The 18,826-nt window shown below is 47.3% G+C and overlaps 1 protein-coding gene across 1 annotated transcript; it reads left to right on the top strand.

The window, feature by feature from the left end:
* Positions 1 to 119: 119 nt before the first annotated feature.
* flii (FLII actin remodeling protein) lies at positions 120 to 17,534 on the top strand. The gene is made up of 31 exons (XM_083677608.1): positions 120 to 207; positions 1,812 to 1,922; positions 2,144 to 2,215; positions 2,533 to 2,613; positions 3,472 to 3,719; positions 4,265 to 4,368; positions 4,641 to 4,816; positions 5,174 to 5,331; positions 6,696 to 6,780; positions 7,703 to 7,850; positions 8,021 to 8,154; positions 8,485 to 8,592; positions 8,804 to 8,908; positions 9,112 to 9,291; positions 9,456 to 9,538; positions 9,686 to 9,760; positions 10,497 to 10,580; positions 10,809 to 10,980; positions 11,381 to 11,485; positions 11,751 to 11,942; positions 12,175 to 12,273; positions 12,432 to 12,521; positions 12,781 to 12,920; positions 13,027 to 13,273; positions 13,830 to 13,984; positions 14,323 to 14,383; positions 14,537 to 14,665; positions 14,898 to 15,004; positions 15,144 to 15,249; positions 15,463 to 15,528; positions 15,658 to 17,534. The coding sequence occupies exons 1-31, from the start codon at positions 145 to 147 to the stop codon at positions 15,790 to 15,792; spliced, it is 3,819 nt and encodes a 1,272-aa protein (XP_083533734.1). The 5' UTR covers positions 120 to 144; the 3' UTR covers positions 15,793 to 17,534.
* Positions 17,535 to 18,826: the final 1,292 nt, after the last annotated feature.

Here is an 18,826-nt window from a genome sequence, read left to right as displayed (position 1 = left end):
GGGATGTTCCATTGTGTTCCGTGGCGGGGGGGGGGGCGGGGGCGGGGGCGCGGCGGTTGTTTGGCAGCAGCAGCAGCTCCGCTGGACTGGCGCACTGTCGACTAAAATAGACTGCTGGCGAGAGGCAGACATCCTGAACCAGAAATGGCTGCCACCGGAGTTCTCCCCTTCATCAGGGGGGTAGACCTGAGTGGAAACGACTTTAAAGTAAGGAAATACATGGGTTTCTTTACTATCCTATTGTTAGTTAGCAGACAACGACCTGTGTTAGCCAGGGGGGGGTTGGTGTGTGAAACCTCGGCATAGCCATGGCAATGCTGAGGCCATAGTTAGCCGTAGCTAACGGCTTAGCTAGCAGGGAAACAACACCACTGACTGGGCGTTAGCCGGTTGTCAAAATGTTGCGTGGTCAAAAGTGTTCTGTCTGTCAAGTTAACGTCCTGCTGCCGGTTCTAGGAAGGAACACACGACTCGTGTTTAGTGAGCAAGCTGTTTCACTTTCAGAAGGACATTTTGGGTAACTTTGTAGCCAACTAGTATGTAAACAAGTGACAGGGAGAGGGGAGGGGAGGGGAGGGGAGGGGAGGGGAGGGGAGGGGGCAGCTGAATTGGTGCTGATAGCTTCCAGTTTGACAGGCATTGTTTGACCTGATGCGCCTGTCCGCATTTCTCTAGAACCTATAGCTGATAGTGATAAAGCCTGCAAAAAAAACGATTTTCAAGGGCCACAACAGAGCAGCTATTCCTGTACTGTCGTCATTGCCTATTTTGACCCACATAGCGAGCTGAGTAAGATAAGAATATAATCAGGACAGCTGGCATGATCAGACTATTTGGGACTGAGTTGACTGCCTAGTGATTTGCTTTCTGGTAACAGTCAGGTTACAGGGAGGATAGGCTGAAGTCCTGAAGGTATGTCCATCTGTGTACTGTATGATTATCCCTGTGAGGTATTTCTGCTTTTACATGCTGCAACCAGAACAGTTAGACACACCCACAGTGGTGGTCTAGTGAAATCAGGAAGGTGACCTCACCCATCTCTAAGCCTGTGTTGTCACACTCGCATAATGTTCTTTCTGTCTCATCTCATTCCTGGTGCCTCTCTCTCTCTCTCTCTCTCAGTCTCCTCTCACTAAGTCAGACTCTCCATTTAAGTGGACAGTCTGATGGCGCACCCATCGGAAAGTGCTGATGTGTGCGTCCTGTGAATTTCTAGGAGAGAGGAGTGCTTGATATGGAGGCAGGGATTTTTTTTTTTTTTTAAATATATAATTGAATGCACACTGCTCACCTGTGAAATGCTGGCATCGAAAACCATGTTTTCATTTTGTGCACTGTGTGCACATTAGTTTGTAATCAGTAGCATGGGTAAAGGTGGAGGTTCAGGTGGAGCTTGCAGTACTTCCAACAGCACTTTTTACTGCCTGTACCCCCAGAACCCACAGTCAAGAGATCTGTTTTAGTCTATGTAAGATCAAGACATCCAAAAGTTGTTCATTTTACTGGTGGAAAGTGTGTTGTAACCTCATGCTGTCAGTGTTTTGATGGATAACCTGAATCTTATGTCCCATGATGCAGGCCTAGGCCTAATTGGAACAGGTGCCAATCTTCTGCTAGGGGGCAAAAAGTTCCTATGTAGATCACTGACCTATATAGATCAGTGATTCACACTGATCAATCAAAACAAAGCAACCACAACCAACATGTTGTCATCAAGCTCCCCTCCTCACCATGTCCACTCTCTCCCGCTCCCACTCTTTATCTCTCACCCCCCCCACTCCTCCCCCCCCCCCCCCTCTCTCCTCTTGCAGGGAGGTTATTTCCCTGAGCATGTGAAGTCTATGAGCAGTCTGAGATGGCTGAAGCTCAACAGGACAGGACTGTGCTACCTCCCAGAGGAGCTGGCTTCACTTCAGAAGCTGGTGAGTCTCTCTACTTAATCACTAGCATACTCTCAACACCTCCAGACCAAAGTGTGTGTGTGTGTGTGTGTGTGTGTGTGTGTGTGTGTGTGTGTGTGTGTGTGTGTGTGTGTGTGTGTGTGTGTGTGTGTGTGTGTGTGTGTGTGTGTGTGTGTGAGAAACACATGGTCTGTGTGTGTTATAAGTTGATGAACCTCTGTACTCTTTCTCTCCTCTCCTAGGAGCATCTATCTGTCAGCCACAACAGCCTGACCACACTCCATGGAGAACTGTCCAGCCTTCCCAACCTCCGGGTAATGAACACACATACAAACTATTATCTACAACATACATACAAAACTAGTATCTACTGCACCCAAACATGCCACTACAGGGTTATACACACTCAATGTTGCCTTCAAACCAGAACCTGCCCGTGCCATATTTGCTAAATGTGCAGTGGCAGTAGTTATACCTGTTTCTCTCAGATGTAAACAATGCAGTTTGAGGTCTGGTATGGTCGAGGCCCAGTGAAATTGTCGACTTGTCTGTGAGGTGTAAACATTGGATAAGTGTTGTGTAAAGGCTGCGTGTTGATTTGAAGTCGTGTTGTGTGTCTGTGTCTGTGCAGGCGGTGGTGGCCAGAGCCAATAACCTAAAGAACTCTGGAGTCCCTGATGACATCTTTCAGCTGGACGACCTTTCTGTGCTGGTATGGAAACATCGATTACTCTTGTCTCTCTGTCTCTCTCTCTCTCTCTCTCTGTCTTTCTCTGTCTTTCTCTTTGTCTCTCTTTGTCTCTCTCTCTCTCTCCCTCCCTCCCTCTCATTACATTTGAAGAACACTATGTCATTGCGCAGCAGTATTGCCAGCTCAAACAACTGGGCCTGTGCAATATTCAGGTTTAAAAGCACATTGACCACCCATGTGCAGACAGCGGAGTGTCTGGGCCATCCGTCTCCTCCACCCCCCACACCTCCTCCTGTTCTCCTGGTCCGCCAGAAGGTGTTGTCTAGGATCACTGGGACTCAGGCCAGCCTTCTCGGCTGGGCCTCTGTGGCTGGGCCCAGTTTGAGGTGGGATTTATATGGGTGTTGTGAGCACTATTCAAATTGCCAAAAAAAACACTGTGTTTTTTTTGAGACATGCTGTCTCTTTTCGCGGTGCTGGGAATACAGGCCCCCGCAGATCAACTTACATTAAAAAGGTACAGGGGGGTAGTGGGGGTGAAGAGGTCTTTGGGAGGGACCGTTAAGATGAGATGGGTCTTCAATCTACACGTGACTTAACCTCTGCTTATTTCGTGTGTCAGAGTATCGGTTTCTTTGACTTTGTCATGGGGATTCACATTGTTGTGAGCACAGCCACAGCAGTGAGGGATGTTGTTGTTGTTCCATGCATAGACATGGAACGACCTGCCAGAGGATATTAGGCTAGCAAGATGGGGATTTTCGTTTAAATCTTCTTAAAACTAATTTTTATAGACTAGCCTTTAATTGACGCTGCATTTATTTTTTTTAATGTGTTGTGTTTGAGGTGCTATAGAAATCTCTCCCTCTCTCCCTCCAGGATCTGAGCTACAACCAGCTGACGGAGATCCCCCGGGACCTGGAGAACTCCAAGAACATGCTGGTGCTCAACCTGAGCCACAACGGCATCGACGGCATCCCCAACCAGCTGTTCATCAACCTGACGGACCTGCTGTACCTGGACCTGAGCCACAACAAGCTGGACAGCCTGCCGCCCCAGATGAGACGCCTGGTCCACCTGCAGACCCTCGTCCTCAACGACAACCCCTTAATGCACGCGCAGCTGCGGTAGGAGGCCTTCTAACACTTTTTTTTAATTTTAATTTTATTTAATTTTTGAATTTTTTAATGTTTTTAGGGCATTTCTGCTTTATTGGGATCGAGACAGTAGAGATTGATTGATAGGAAGGATGGGTGAGAGAGAGGAGGGATGACATGCAAGATAGGTCGGAATCGAAGCAGGAACCAGTGCGCCACTAAGCCCCCCCCCTTTCTAACACTTTTAACCACCTCCCCAGGGGGATGCCCAGTGGCGCTATGAAGCAGTTTGTACAGTTTGTAATAACAGTTTGTTGACGGCATTAGGAATTGTAACACATTGTATAACGCCCGAATGCACACCCAGCTACAGTATGAAGCATTGTACACCCTAATGCATATGTACTCATGGAAATTCGAGGGTATGAGAGATGTTTTGAAGTTTTAGATGCATGTTCAGTTTAGCCATTTGGTTATGTGTGTGTGTGTGTGTGTGTGTGTGTGTGTGTGTGTGTGTGTGTGTGTGTGTGTGTGTGTGTGTGTGTGTGTGTGTGTGTGTGTGTGTGTGTGAGCAGCCAGCTGCCTGCCATGGTGGCCTTACAGACTCTTCACCTGAGGAACACCCAGCGCACCCAGAGCAACATGCCCACCAGCCTGGAGGGCCTGGCACACCTCGCAGGTAAAGCATGTACACACACATACACACACACATCACACACATCACACACATACATACAGACTCACAGCCCTAACCTAGTAACCTGCACCTCAATCCCAAATTAGACCCTGGCGTCTCCTGGGTTGTAATCTGGTCCTCTCCAGACCGATGTACTGGTCTGGCAACCTGCTTTACACTGTGTCTCTGTGTGTGTGTGTGTGTGTGTGTGTGTGTGTGTGTGTGTGTGTCTTTCTGTGTGTGTGTGTGTGTGTGTGTCTCTGTGTGTCTCTCAGATGTGGACCTGTCGTGCAACGACCTGACGCGCGTCCCAGAGTGCCTGTACACGCTGGGCAGTCTGAAGCGCCTGAACCTGAGCAGCAACCAGGTCTCGGAGCTGTCTCTCTGCATCGACCAGTGGACCCAGCTGGAGACACTCAACCTCAGCCGGAACCAGCTCACCTCGCTGCCTGTAAGGACGCAGCACTGGCATCCTGCTCTCCCTCCCTCTCTCTCTCTCTCTCTCTCTCTCTCTCTCTCTCTCTCGTGACCTTCTCTCTCTCTGTGTTCTCCTCCCTCTCTCTGTCCTCCTCTCCTACTCCTCCTCCTCCTCCCCCTTGTCATTCTCTCTCCATCATCCTCTCTCTGTCTCTCTCTTTCTCCCTTTTTCTCATTTTCTCACCCCTCTCTTCTCTCCCAAACCCTCTCTACCACTCTCTCTTGTATACCACACACACACACACACCAGGAGAGAGAGATGGATAAAGGTATCGATGAATGAAGTGATTGATGTTGATAGTTCTGTGTGTGTGTGTGTGTGTTTGAACAGTCAGCGATCTGTAAGCTGGCCAAGCTGAAGAAGCTGTATGTGAACTCTAACAAGCTGGACTTTGACGGTGTTCCCTCCGGCGTGGGCAAGTTGGCCAGCCTCACAGAGTTCATGGCAGCCAACAACAACCTGGAGCTCATACCTGAGGGGCTCTGCAGGTGGGTCACACACACACATGAACGCACGCGCGTGCATCACACACACATACGTGCACAATTTATTAAAATTGAAATACCTCATGTACATAAGTATTCAGACCCTTTGCTATGACACATACAATAAGCTAAAATGCTAAATATCATCAACAAATCACTCAATAAGTTGAATTGAGTCCATCTTAATGCAAGCATAATAGTTCGTCATTTTGAAATGAACATCTTTGTTTTTCTAGGGGTCTCTGATTTGCATAGGAATCAATTACACACTGTGTAGATTAGGATGTCACTACCAACTCAGCGAATTTCATAATTTTCTCTTGATCCTGACAAACTCCCTAGTCCCTGCCTGTGACAAACATACCCATAACTTGATGCAGCTACCACGATTCTTCACACTGTTTTATCAATGTGCAAATAGATAAAGTACTATTGGAAAAATAGAAAACTGGTTAAATAAGGGTTGTATTTCCAGTTGTGTTTGTGCTCCACCGGTTGCCCTTATCCTAGCTCACAAATAACATGTCTCTGTTGTGATGTCACACTGTGGTATTTTGCCTAGCAGATATGGGAGTTGATCCAGCTTTGATTTGTTTTTCGAATTCTTTGTAGGTCTGTGTAATCCCAGGGAAATATGTGTCTCTAATATGGTCATACATTTGGCAGGAGGTTAGGAAGTGCAGCTCGATTTCCACCTCATTTTGTGGACAGTGTGCACATAGCCTGTCTAGTCTTGGGAGCCAGGTCTGTCTATGGTGACCTTCCTCCATAGCCTGTCTAGTCTTGGGAGCCAGGTCTGTCTATGGTGACCTTCCTCCATAGCCTGTCTAGTCTTGGGAGCCAGGTCTGTCTATGGTGACCTTCCTCCATAGCCTGTCTAGTCTTGGGAGCCAGGTCTGTCTATGGTGACCTTCCTCCATAGCCTGTCTAGTCTTGGGAGCCAGGTCTGTCTATGGTGACCTTCCTCCATAGCCTGTCTAGTCTTGGGAGCCAGGTCTGTCTATGGTGACCTTCCTCCATAGCCTGTCTTCTCCTGAGAGCCAGGTCTGTCTGTGGTGACCTTTCCCCATAGCAAGGCTCTGCTGACTGTACACAGTCCAAGCTTTTGTTAGTGTTGGGTCATTCACAGTGGTCGGGTATTCTGACACTGTGTACTGTCTGGTCAGGCCCAGATAGCATTCCAGTTTGCTTTGTTTTTTTTGGTTGATTTCTTTTCCAATGGGGTCAAGTCATTATCTTTTTGTTTTCTCAATCATTAGGTTGGGTCTAATTGTGTTGCTGTTCTCTCTCTCTCTCTCTCTCTCTCTCTCTCTCTCTCTCTCTCTCTGCTCCTCTCAGACACTGATGTGTGGTTGTGTGTTGTGTAGGTGCGGTAAGCTGAAGAAGCTGGTGTTGAACAAGAACCGCCTGGTGACCCTGCCTGAAGCCATCCACTTCCTCACCGACCTGGAGGTACAGCACCAGAACCAGAGGAGGAGGAGAAAACGTTCTTATCTGACATTTGGCTACGAATGGCTGGGTTTTTTGCTCCGAATCCTAAAAAACATAGACAGAGACATTGACAATATACCCCCAACAATATACCCCCAAAAAAATAGCATTCAGTCCGTCATAGATGTAAAGTGCGGATGGTGCAGGGGGTTAGGGTTAGAATGCAGCGTTGGTGAGGGTCCTTAAGTTGGTTTAGAAGAGAACTAGCAGTGGGGGGGTGAATGACGTCCCATATCTGTTAAGTTTTGCACCGAGGGGCCGGAGAAACATCCAGAGAAGACGGAGGAGATGTTCTGCTGCTGTTTTGGGCTTCATGTCATTGATACAGACGGACTGGTGTGTGTGACATTGATGTGACTGACTGGTGTGTGTGACATTGATGTGACTGACTGGTGTGTGTGACATTGATGTGACTGACTGGTGTGTGTGACATTGATGTGACTGACTGGTGTGTGTGACATTGATGTGACTGATTGGTGTGTGTGACATTGATGTGACTGACTGGTGTGTGTGACGTTGATGTGACTGACTGGTGTGTGATAAGTAATCTCCTCTCAGGTGGTGGAGGATCTCTCTCCTCTTCTCACCTCAGTATCGTACATCACGCTGATGATGATCCACTGCTGATTACACACACACACCGTTAACACCTTTTCCACCAGGATTTGTGTCTGAATAACCTGTCATAGTGTGTCAAATCAATTACACGCACGCACACACACTTGGTCTCGTTCAACAGGACGGGTTCCATTCCATAAAAATGTCAGTCAATTGCACATCTAAGCTCCTATGTTCTGTTCAGCGAGGAATAATTTAATTAACCTCTCTCATACACACACACACACACACACACACACTGATGTTTGTCCTCTGTATCCCCTAGGTGTTGGATGTCCGTGAGAACCCTAACCTGGTGATGCCTCCAAAGCCAGTGGACAGGACAGCAGAGTGGTACAACATCGACTTCTCCCTCCAGAACCAACTGCGACTGGCTGGGGCCTCGCCGGCTGTGGTGGCTGCTGCAGGAGGAGGTGGGTGGGGGGTGGGGGTGTGGTGGCTGCTGCAGGAGGAGGTGGGGGTGTGGGTGTGGGTGTGGGTGTGGGTGTGGGTGTGGAGATATATAACGGTGCAATACCTTTACATGGAGTGTCAGGAAAGTGTGTGCATGTGAGCTTATGTGTATTTATGTGTGTGTGTGTAGGAAACAGCCCGCGGGACCCCCTGGCGAGGAAGATGAGGCTGAGGAGGAGGAAGGATTCAGCACAGGATGACCAGGCCAAGCAGGTTCTGAAGGGAATGAGTGACGTGACCCAGGACAAGAACAAGAGCATAGAGGTGAGGAGGAGAGAATGGAGAAAGGGGAGGAGAGAGAGGGGGAGGAGAGAGAGGGGGAGGAGAGAGAGAGACAGAGGGCAGTGTTGTTTACATATTCAGCTACTGCTAACCCAGCTCTGTGTGGGTGTTAGTCTACTGCTAACCCAGCTCTGTGTGGGTGTTAGTCTACTGCTAACCCAGCTCTGTGTGGGTGTTAGTCTACTGCTAACCCAGCTCTGTGTGGGTGTTAGTCTACTGCTAACCCAGCTCTGTGTGGGTGTTAGTCTACTGCTAACCCAGCTCTGTGTGGGTGTTAGTCTACTGCTAACCCAGCTCTGTGTGGGTGTTTAGGAGAACGGAGATCAGAAGTACGTCGATCTGAAGACGCGTCGCTGGGACAAGAGCCTGGAGAAATCTCATCTGGACTACTCAGAGTTCTTCATGGAGGACGTGGGCCAGGTGTGTGTGTTCGTGTGCGGAAAGGCATTGTGCGAATGCATCATTTCTGTGTGGGCACATGTACAGCTCCAGCTGTTTGCCGTGTGTGTTTATTGTACATCTCTAACCCTGCTCTGTGTGTGTGTGTGTGTGTGTGTGTGTGTGTGTGTGTGTGTGTGTGTGTGTGTGTGTGTGTGTGTGTGTGTGTGTGTGTGTGTGTGTGTGCGCGCAGGTCCCAGGAGTGTCTGTGTGGCAGATAGAGAACTTTATACCCATGCAGGTCGACGAGGCCTTCCAGGGGAAGTTCTACGAAGCCGACTGCTACATCATCCTCAAGGTACCGCGTCAGTCAGGGATTACTTTTTCCAGCCGAGCCTTTTTCAAAAAGTATATGGAAAAATGACTCTCTTGCAGTGTCTATATGTGAACTTTCTCTCTCTCTCACTCTCCCCTCTCTCTCTCTTTCTATCTCTCTTCTTTCTCTTTCTCTCTCTCTCTCTCTCTTTCTCTTTCACTCCCCCCCCACTCCCCCCATCCTAGACGTTCCTAGATGAGAACGGGGCTTACAACTGGTCAATCTTCTACTGGATTGGCCAGGAGGCCACGCTGGACAAGAAGGCGGGCGCCGCCATCCACGCTGTCAACCTGAGGAACTACCTGGGAGCAGAGTGCAGGACCATACGGGAGGAGATGGGAGACGAGAGCGAGGAGTTCAGCGCTGTACGCACGCACGCACACACACACACACACACACACACGCACCGTTATACACACACAGTTAATTAACCCTTAATAGTTCTGCTTACTCAGCAGAACTACAAATACTTAATACACACTTTAACTGAGCCTGTCTGTTCTCTACTTCATGATGTGTGTGTCTGCAGGTGTTTGATAATGAGATCTCCTACATCGAGGGAGGAACAGCCAGTGGCTTCTACACAGTGGAGGATACAACATACGCTGTCAGGTGTGTGTGTGTTGGATAGATGATTCACGTACTTAAACAAATGTATGTGTTGTAAGTCGCTTTGGATAAGGGCGTCATGCTAAATGTCATAAATGTAAATGTGTGTGGTTTATGACTAAACTTTGATGTGTGTGTGTGTTGTTCCAGGCTGTACAGAGTGTACGGGAAGAGGAACATCAAACTGGAGTCGGTTCCTCTGAAGGCCTCCTCCCTCGATCCACGGTGAGTCACTCCATCACACTCACTCTCCACCCTGGTTAACATGGCCGCTGCACCACACCAGAGGTGGAAAACACAGTCAGTAGCAAAACAGTCATTAACACAGCACAGTCAGTAGCGAAACACAGTCAGTAGCAAAACAGTCATTAACACAGCACAGTCAGTAGCGAAACACAGTCAGTAGCAAAACAGTCATTAACAAAGCACAGTCAGTAGCGAAACACAGTCAGTAGCAAAACAGTCATTAACACAGCACAGTCAGTAGCGAAACACAGTCAGTAGCAAAACAGTCATTAACACAGCACAGTCAGTTCAGTCAAGACACTTATGTCCTTTTAACAAGTTGAATGAAAATGGTAGTCCATTAGGTGTGGTGTAATTGGATGGCTCCCCTCTGTATAGCTCCCTGCCTGAAGTGAAACAACATTAAATACAATATGATACGGCAGGGAGCCATAACCTCTCAATGCCCCGCAGGTACAGTAGGGAAACACAGAGCCCACCTGCAGGTGGAGGCTGGGTGGGATGAACAAATGAAACTCTCGTAGCACAGTGGCGAAAACCACAGTTTAACCACGGGGGAGTGTTGCACCACTCGGCTCTTTCAAGCCCTGTCCCCATGAACCTGTGATGTGTTTTGCTTTCTTTCATACATGGGTTCAGCTGTCTGTCACCTTTTCTTTCAAGTGCCCTGCCTGAACCTACCTGAACCTCATTAACACTTTCCTCCCTCATGTAGCTTTGTGTTCCTGCTGGATACGGGACTGGAGATCTTCGTGTGGAGAGGAGCCAATGCTACACTCAGTGGCACCACCAAGGCCAGGTACGAACGCACACACACACACACACACACACACACACACACACACACACACACACACACACACACACACACACACACACAACACGACATACAGAGCTTGACAGTTTGTGTGTATGTTGGAAAATGTTTTACTTGCATTCATTGCTCCATTTGAAGCCTTGGGCCAATACAACGGAGCTGTCTCTTATGATACTCTGTGTGTGTGTGTGTGTGTGTGTCCTCGTGCAGGTTGTTTGCAGAGAAGATCAACAAGAATGAGCGTAAGGGCAAGGCAGAGATCACCACCCTGATGAGCAGCCAGGAGCCCCCTGGGTTCTGGGAGGTCTTGGGGGGCCAGCCTGAGGAGATCAAGAAACACGTAGCAGACGACTTCTCACCCATCAGACCTAAACTCTATAAGGTACCCTGACCACCCCCAGCCCCCCCGACCTTACCCTAACCCTAACTTAACCCCTAGCCCCCTAACTTAACCCTAAGCCCCAACTTAACCCTAACCCTAGCCCCCAACCTTACCCCTACTTAACCTGTAGCCCCCAACCTAACCGTAACTTAACCCTAGCCCCCTAATTTAACCCTTAGCCCCCAACATAACCCTAATTTAACCTCTAGCCCCCTAACTTAACCCTAAGCCCTCAACCTAACCCTAACTTAACCCATAGCCCCCAACCTAACTCTAACTTAACCCCTAGCCCCCTAATTTAACCCCTAGGTAACTTAAGCCTAAACCCAGCCTAGTTGTCATTACATTGCTAGAGTAAGCTTTGGAAATATGTGTTTGTTTACATGTTTGTTTTGTGTAGGTGGGTCTGGGCCTGGGCTACCTGGAGCTGCCTCAGATCAACTACAAGCTGTCAGTGGAACACAAAGACAAAGTCAAGCTGGACACAATGCCAGAGCTGAGACTGGTAATTCCACCTGCACACAGCACACTTCATACCCCAAATTCTTTCTCTCTCTCACACACACCCCCACCCCCACCCACACATACACACATGCATGCAACACACCTCACACCCCACATTCTTTCTTTCTTTCTCTCTCTCTCTCACACCCACACACACACACACACCCACACACACACACACACACCCACACACACACACGCACGCATGCAGCACACCTCACACCACAAATTCTTTCTCTTTAACCCCCTCCTCTCTCTGTGTGTAGCTCCAGACTCTGTTGGACACTAAGGGGGTGTACATCCTGGACTGCTGGTCTGACGTGTTCATCTGGATCGGGAGGAAGTCTCCGCGGCTGGTGAGGGCCGCAGCGCTGAAGCTCGGCCAGGAGGTCTGCAGCATGCTGCACCGCCCCAAACACGCCATCGTCACACGCAACCTGGAGGGCACCGAGTGCCAGGTACCAACACACACACACACTACACACACACACTACACACACACACACACTACCATTACACACAACCTGTAGGGAACCGAGTGCCAGGTAACCACCAAAGCATTGCTATAACAAGGGTGTGGCTTTGTAGAGGTTGATGAGTGTTACTCTAATAACAGCATTCCTCCTCTCCCTCTTTCTTTCCCTCTCTCTCTCTCTCGTTCTTCCCCTTCTCTCCTCCCTCCTCTCTCAGGTGTTCAAGTCGAAGTTTAAGAACTGGGACGACGTGTTGAAGGTGGATTACACACGAGCTGCAGACAGCATACAGCAGCAGGGCAACCTACTGGGGAAGGTGAGAGGCCACAGCCTGTGTGTGTGTGTGTTTCTGTCAATGTCTGTGTGCCTGTGTGTGTGTGCCTGTCTCTGCGTGTGTTTCTGTCAGTGTCTGTGTGTGTGTGTGCGAGAGAGAGAGAGTCTGTCTGTGACCTCTGTGTGTGCTCTCCCTCTCAGGTGAAGAAGGATGCTGAGAAGAAAGACCAGATGAAGGCCGACCTCACCGCCCTCTTCCTCCCCCGTCAACCTCCCATGGCGCTCACTGAGGTAACACACACACACACACACACGCATGCCCCTCTCAATGAGATAATGAACCCCTTACTCATGTCTGATCCATGTTACCCTGTCCTGTCCTGTCCTGTATTGTATTGTATTGTGTGTGTGTGTGTGTGTGTGTGTGTGTGTGTGTGTGTGTGTGTGTGTGTGTGTGTGTGTGTGTGTGTGTGTGTGTGTGTGTGTGTGTGTGTGTGTGTGTGTGTGTGTGTGTGTGTGTGTGTGTGTGTGTGTGTGTGTGTGTGTGTAGGCGGAGCAGATGATGGAGGAGTGGAACGAGGACCTGGATGGGATGGAGGGATTCGTGTTGGAGGGAAAGAAGTTTGCCCGTCTGCCAGAAGAGGAGTTTGGGCACTTCCACACACAGGACTGCTACGTCTTCCTCTGCAGGTGTGTGTGTGTGTGTGTGTTCTATCCCTTTTCTATATTTCTCAGTCAGTACCAAACTATAGTGAGACAATGTTGACACTTAATTGTTTGTGTGTTAACCCCTTAGGTACTGGGTGGCTGTGGAGTATGAAGATGACAAGGATAAGGAGAACAAGCCCTCTGCTAAAGGAGGAGGAGGAGGAGGAGGAGGAGGAGAGGAGGAGGGGGATGGAGAGGAGGAGAAACAGACGGAGGAGGACTTCCAGTGTGTGGTGTATTTCTGGCAGGGGAGACAGGCCTCCAACATGGGCTGGCTCACCTTCACCTTCTCACTGCAGAAGAAGTTTGAGAGCCTCTTCCCTGGGAAACTAGAGGTACACACACACACACACACACACAGTAATGCTAACACAACACACACAGATACACAGTACATTGTCACTTACGCACACAAAAACACAAAAGGTACTGAACTGATGCCTCTAAGATATACACACACACACACACACACTACCATTACACACAACCTGGAGGGGACCAAGTGCCATGTATGAACACACACACACACTACCATTACACACAACCTGGAGGGGACCAAGTGCCATGTATGAACACACACACACACTACCATTACACACAACCTGGAGGGGACCAAGTGCCATGTATGAACACACACACACACACACACACTACCATTACACACAACCTGGAGGGGACCAAGTGCCATGTATGAACACACACACACACACACACTACCATTACACACAACCTGGAGGGGACCAAGTGCCATGTATGAACACACACACACACACACACACTACCATTACACACAACCTGGAGGGGACCAAATGCCATGTATGAACACACACACACACACACACACACACACACACACTGTGTGTATAATGCCCAGTGTGCCTGTGCCTCTAGGTGGTGCGCATGACACAGCAGCAGGAGAACCTCAAGTTCCTGTCCCACTTCAAGAGGAAGTTCATCATCCACAAGGGGAAGAGGAAACAGAAGCTGGACGCCGCCCAGCCTTCCCTCTACCACATACGCACCAATGGCAGCGCTCTCTGCACCAGGTACACACCCAATGACCCCCCCCCCCCGCCTCTTTTCTACACCCACTCCTCTCATACACACCCAATGACCCCCCCCCCGCCTCTTTTCTACACCCACTCCTCTCATACACACCACAAAGGTAGTTCCCCTCTTTAAGCTACGTCAATGTTGTACAATGCAATACTCTTACTCATTTTATTCCTCTCTCTCTATCTTTCTTTCCTCTCTCTCTCTTTCCTCTCTCTCTCTTTCCTCTCTCTCTCTCTCTCTCTCTTTCCTCTCTCTCTCTTTCTTTCCTCTCTCTCTTTCCTCTCTCTCTCTCTCTCTCTCTCTCTCTCCCCCCCCCTCCCCTCCCCAGGACAATCCAGATCGGCACAGACTCCAGTAATCTAAACTCAGAGTTCTGCTCCATTCTGAAGGTGACCACTGGGTTTGGCTGTTTGATATAAAGTAGATATACAGTAGGAGATTACATTTGTCAGAGTGGAATTAAATAACAACTTACTGTAAACAAAGGTTTGCCTATCCTAAAGCTGTATTATTGTGTGTGTGTGTGCGTGTGTGTGTTGTAGGTTCCGTTTGAGAGCACAGATAACCAGGGGATAGTGTATACCTGGGTGGGCCGTGCTGCAGACCCCGACGAGGCCAAACTGGCCGAAGACATCATGAACTGCATGTTCGACGACACCTACAGCAAACAGGTGAGTGTGTGAGTGGGTCTGTGTGTTGGTCTGTGTGTTGGTCTGTGTGTGTGTGTCATCTGTGTGTCATTATTTTGGTCTCTTTATGCATTGGTCCATCCGTTGATCAATGCATGTATACTTATCAACCTGTATATACAGTACATGTACGTGAAGCATCCAGTCACCTCCAGCTGACAGTGTCCATGTCCGTGATCATCTTCTGAGCCTAGCCTCTCCTCTCGTCTCCTAGGTGATCAACGAGGGGGAGGAGCCAGAGAACTTCTTCTGGGTGGGGATTGGTTCTCAGAAGGCGTACGACGAGGACGCAGACTACATGAAATACGCCCGTCTGTTCAGGTGAGGAGGCAGGCTCGGTGGGGGCGCACAGAGACGGGAACATAGCCAAAGATGTAGATCAAGATTATAGATATTCAACGGAGGCATGATAACCATCCCCCTCCCTCCCTCCCTCTCTCCCTCCCTCCCTCCCTCCCAGGTGCTCTAATGAGAAGGGGTATTTTGCCGTGTCAGAGAAGTGTTCAGACTTCTGTCAGGACGACCTGGCCGATGATGACATCATGCTCCTGGACAACGGCAAAGAGGTGAGAATCAGTCACACAGGCAGAAGTAGGGTCTACTCACACAGGACCCCTTTTTTTCCGATTTGAAATCCAAACCAATGTTCTTGGCATGAAACCAGTAATACCATGTTGTATTATAAAGATGGGGACCAGACATGAGAAAATGGCCACTGTAAATCATGAAGTCATTCTTGTTTAATTCTTTCTCTCTCTTCCTCCTTCTCTCTCTCTCAGGTGTACATGTGGGTGGGCACTCAGACCAGTCAAGTGGAGATCAAACTCAGCCTGAAAGCCTGCCAGGTAAGATGTGTGTGTGTGTGTGAGAGAGAGAGAGAGAGAGAGATGGATTTCTCTGAGTGTCTTATAACTTCAAGGTGCCCAGTCTTGTGTATGGGTGTGTAACCCCCCCCCCCTCTCTCTCTCTCCCAGGTATATATCCAGCACATGCGGTCCAAGGACTCAGAGCACCCCAGGAAGCTGCGTCTGGTCAGGAAGGGAAACGAGCCTCACTGCTTTACACGCTGCTTCCACGCCTGGGGAGCCTTCAAGACCACGCTTGCATAGACACCCTATACACACACACAACATTACACACACACACACACAACATTCTCTCTCACACACACACTGCTTTACCCTAAAGATCGCAACCATTTAGTTTTATACCTGTAAGGAGAGGACTATACCCAGCACAGACACATTACGCTTTACCCCGTCCCCTGCTCAGTGCTCCTCTTCAAAGACACTCTATCTTCTGCCTGACTGAGAGACACAGCCAACGTCTGATTTTTTTGTATGAGCTTTTTAGCAGGTCTGAATATTAAGAAGATGAGATGTATGTGTTCGGTCTAATGTACAGATGTTTTATAAAGAGTCTGGATCAGCCTCTGTCTTCACATACATATCCGTCTCATCAGAGGGCGAGATAAATGAGATTATCAAACCGTGAGTGAGGAAAAGAGAGATTATCACACAGTTTCTATAGAACTGCAAGGGACTTTAAAGGCAGCGGCACTGTCGATGTTACGAGGAATGTTTTTTTTTTAGTTTTTTTTTTAATGATTTTCTGTTTGTTTTTATTTCTGTTCAGTAACTGGTCATGGTGTATCCTGGGTGTACTGTTCCACAGGCATCTAAGAAACGGGCTGTGTTTTCTGTTCCACGAGGACAGATGTTATCTATGTGCAATGGAAACAGAATGGGAGATACTGTATTATTCTGTCCTAAGCCAGCTTGGTGTGAGGGCTTCTGTATCACGCTAGAGACATATCACATCTCTTGTCATCATGACCCCTGTGGTCTGCAGGGATTGGTCCAGGCTTGATATGGATATAATAGATTATATATTTACAAACAAGCAGCAAACCGCCATTCTGTTGACTGTCTCATACTGTACTTTATTAGATGAATCGTACACACACACTCGTGTGTTTAATGTGCACATGCTCCTGATGCCACCTGCAGATGCTCTATTTATGTATTTTATATGAAAATAAAGTTCCACTTCACTAAATATGTTTTTCTTGGTGTCTCTCTCTGAGTACACACACGCACACGCACACGCACACACACCGCCCTGGTCAGCTAGTGTAACAGGCGCTGCCACAAAACAGTGTATCTTCCTTGCTCACAAGCTCATACAATTCTCCATCTTGCGTCCTCCCGTTGCCAACAAATGTGATCACCCCCGGAAAAACCCATTGTTAACCAGCTACTGGTATTTCAACTTAAGAAGTGAGTTTAGGGTTAAGCTACAATACATTTTGGATGTACTTTGTAGATTATTACATATATACTAGAGAGAGAGAGAGAGAGAGAAGGAAGGTGGGGCGCAGCGCGAAGGCGGCCGAGTGGCGAACGAATGAGAGTGGAAACAGGAAACAGGAAATGTGTCAAAAAGACAGGCCTTTTCTTTTTGATCAGAGCTCGATATTATATTATGTTTGTCAAACTGAGTTGGAAATTGTTAATTAACAGCTGTTATTTTCACAGCAAAAACTATTTAACATGTTGTCACTGCACTTTTGTTGGCTAGCTACCAATTTGGAATAGGCCTACAGTTTGTCAAGTTTGTCTTTTTGATCTTTTATTTCATTACATGAGGTTGACTGAGGTCTGATTTTTTATACAATGTTTTCCCGTTATAAGAATTTGTCTATTGCTTTCCATTGTTCCATTGTCTTCTGTTGATGAAAATGTTTAATTTCATTTGTTCTTTATGTTCGAGGCAATATCCGTGAAAACTATTTTTTCACATTTTGTATGCAATACAAATGTAATACAAATACTATTTAATTAAATATAAAGGATGAGAATGTACAATGTTTGTATGTGGTTGTCCTGTACATCTCAATTTACATCTCAATAAAATCCAAATCATGAGCAAACGCATTGAACTTCTAAAATCGCATACTGGACCTCCTATGGAAAACTCGATGAGAAGTGGAGATAACATAATAGATGTTAATGTGGAGATTATAACTTTAGAGCTCAAATGCAGGCATAGCTGTTGCTGCACACTTAATATGCAAAAAGTAAACACTTACACCTGAGTGGATTTAATATTGTAAATATAGAACAAGGTTTAAATTTAAGGAACTATCTGAAAATCACATGGTTTGCATCAGTGAACAATTTACCACCACTATTTCTCTATTAAACAGGGAGATAGGGTTATATAACATAATGTAGACATTTAATGTCAACTCTATCATCATGGCAAATGCACCAGAAGGCTACAGTACATGAGCAATTTCAAAGCAGTATATTTAAATTATATTATAGCAATGTATTTTCAACTTGGGTAGAGTAATAGCTCAGATTGGCGAAAATGTGTGTTATCACCTAGGTGGTTAAATAAAATGGTCCACTCTGCCTACACATACAGTAAACTTAATACATGCCAACCTAGAATACTAGTGGCCTACAACCAGTTTATGCCTGGGTTGAATTTAAATAGAGCCGTAAACTTCAACACTGCGATTAAACTGGTGCACTTTGACTCCTCTCCTGCAGAGGGAGCTTCTCTTAGACCTTTTCCATTTCAGTTTACAACAACTTCGCCAAATGAGAGTGAATGAACGACCCTTCATTGCATCCCTGTTGCAGGTCTATTTCAAACAGTGTGTTCAGTAATTAGACCTCAGTCTTGTGTCCCTGTGCTTGTTGTTCTCAAAGATCCAGTAGATGGCAGTGTTAATTCAATATCTGTCTCAATCTCTTTGGACGGGGTATTTCACCCATCTGTCCAGTGTTTTTTTAAATATAAATATACATAATGTTCTCAGATTCTGATCTCAGCAAGAATATCAGTTAGGAAACAGTTAGCAGGACAATACATATAACTTAGTTAAAATGATATAAATACCAAATAAACTATTTGGGTGATGGATATACATTGTTTTGTGGTATCACACTGTAAACATGTTTTAGGTATGTATGCCCATTTCTCAGAAGTCAGTATACAAAAAGACTTATATTTAGCATTTGCATTTCAAGTCTGCTGGCCTGCAAACAGAGCATACAGATGGTTTGAGCAGGACTTTGTTGATCAAAGGGCGTCAAATAGCAAATCCCTCTGACAATACCAGACAGAGAG

This window comes from Argentina silus (genome assembly GCF_951799395.1).
Source record: "Argentina silus genome assembly, chromosome: 9".
Classification (NCBI taxonomy): domain Eukaryota; kingdom Metazoa; phylum Chordata; class Actinopteri; order Argentiniformes; family Argentinidae; genus Argentina; species Argentina silus.
The sequence above is the reverse complement of the archived record's forward strand: the minus strand, read 5'-3'. Positions and strand labels throughout refer to the sequence as shown.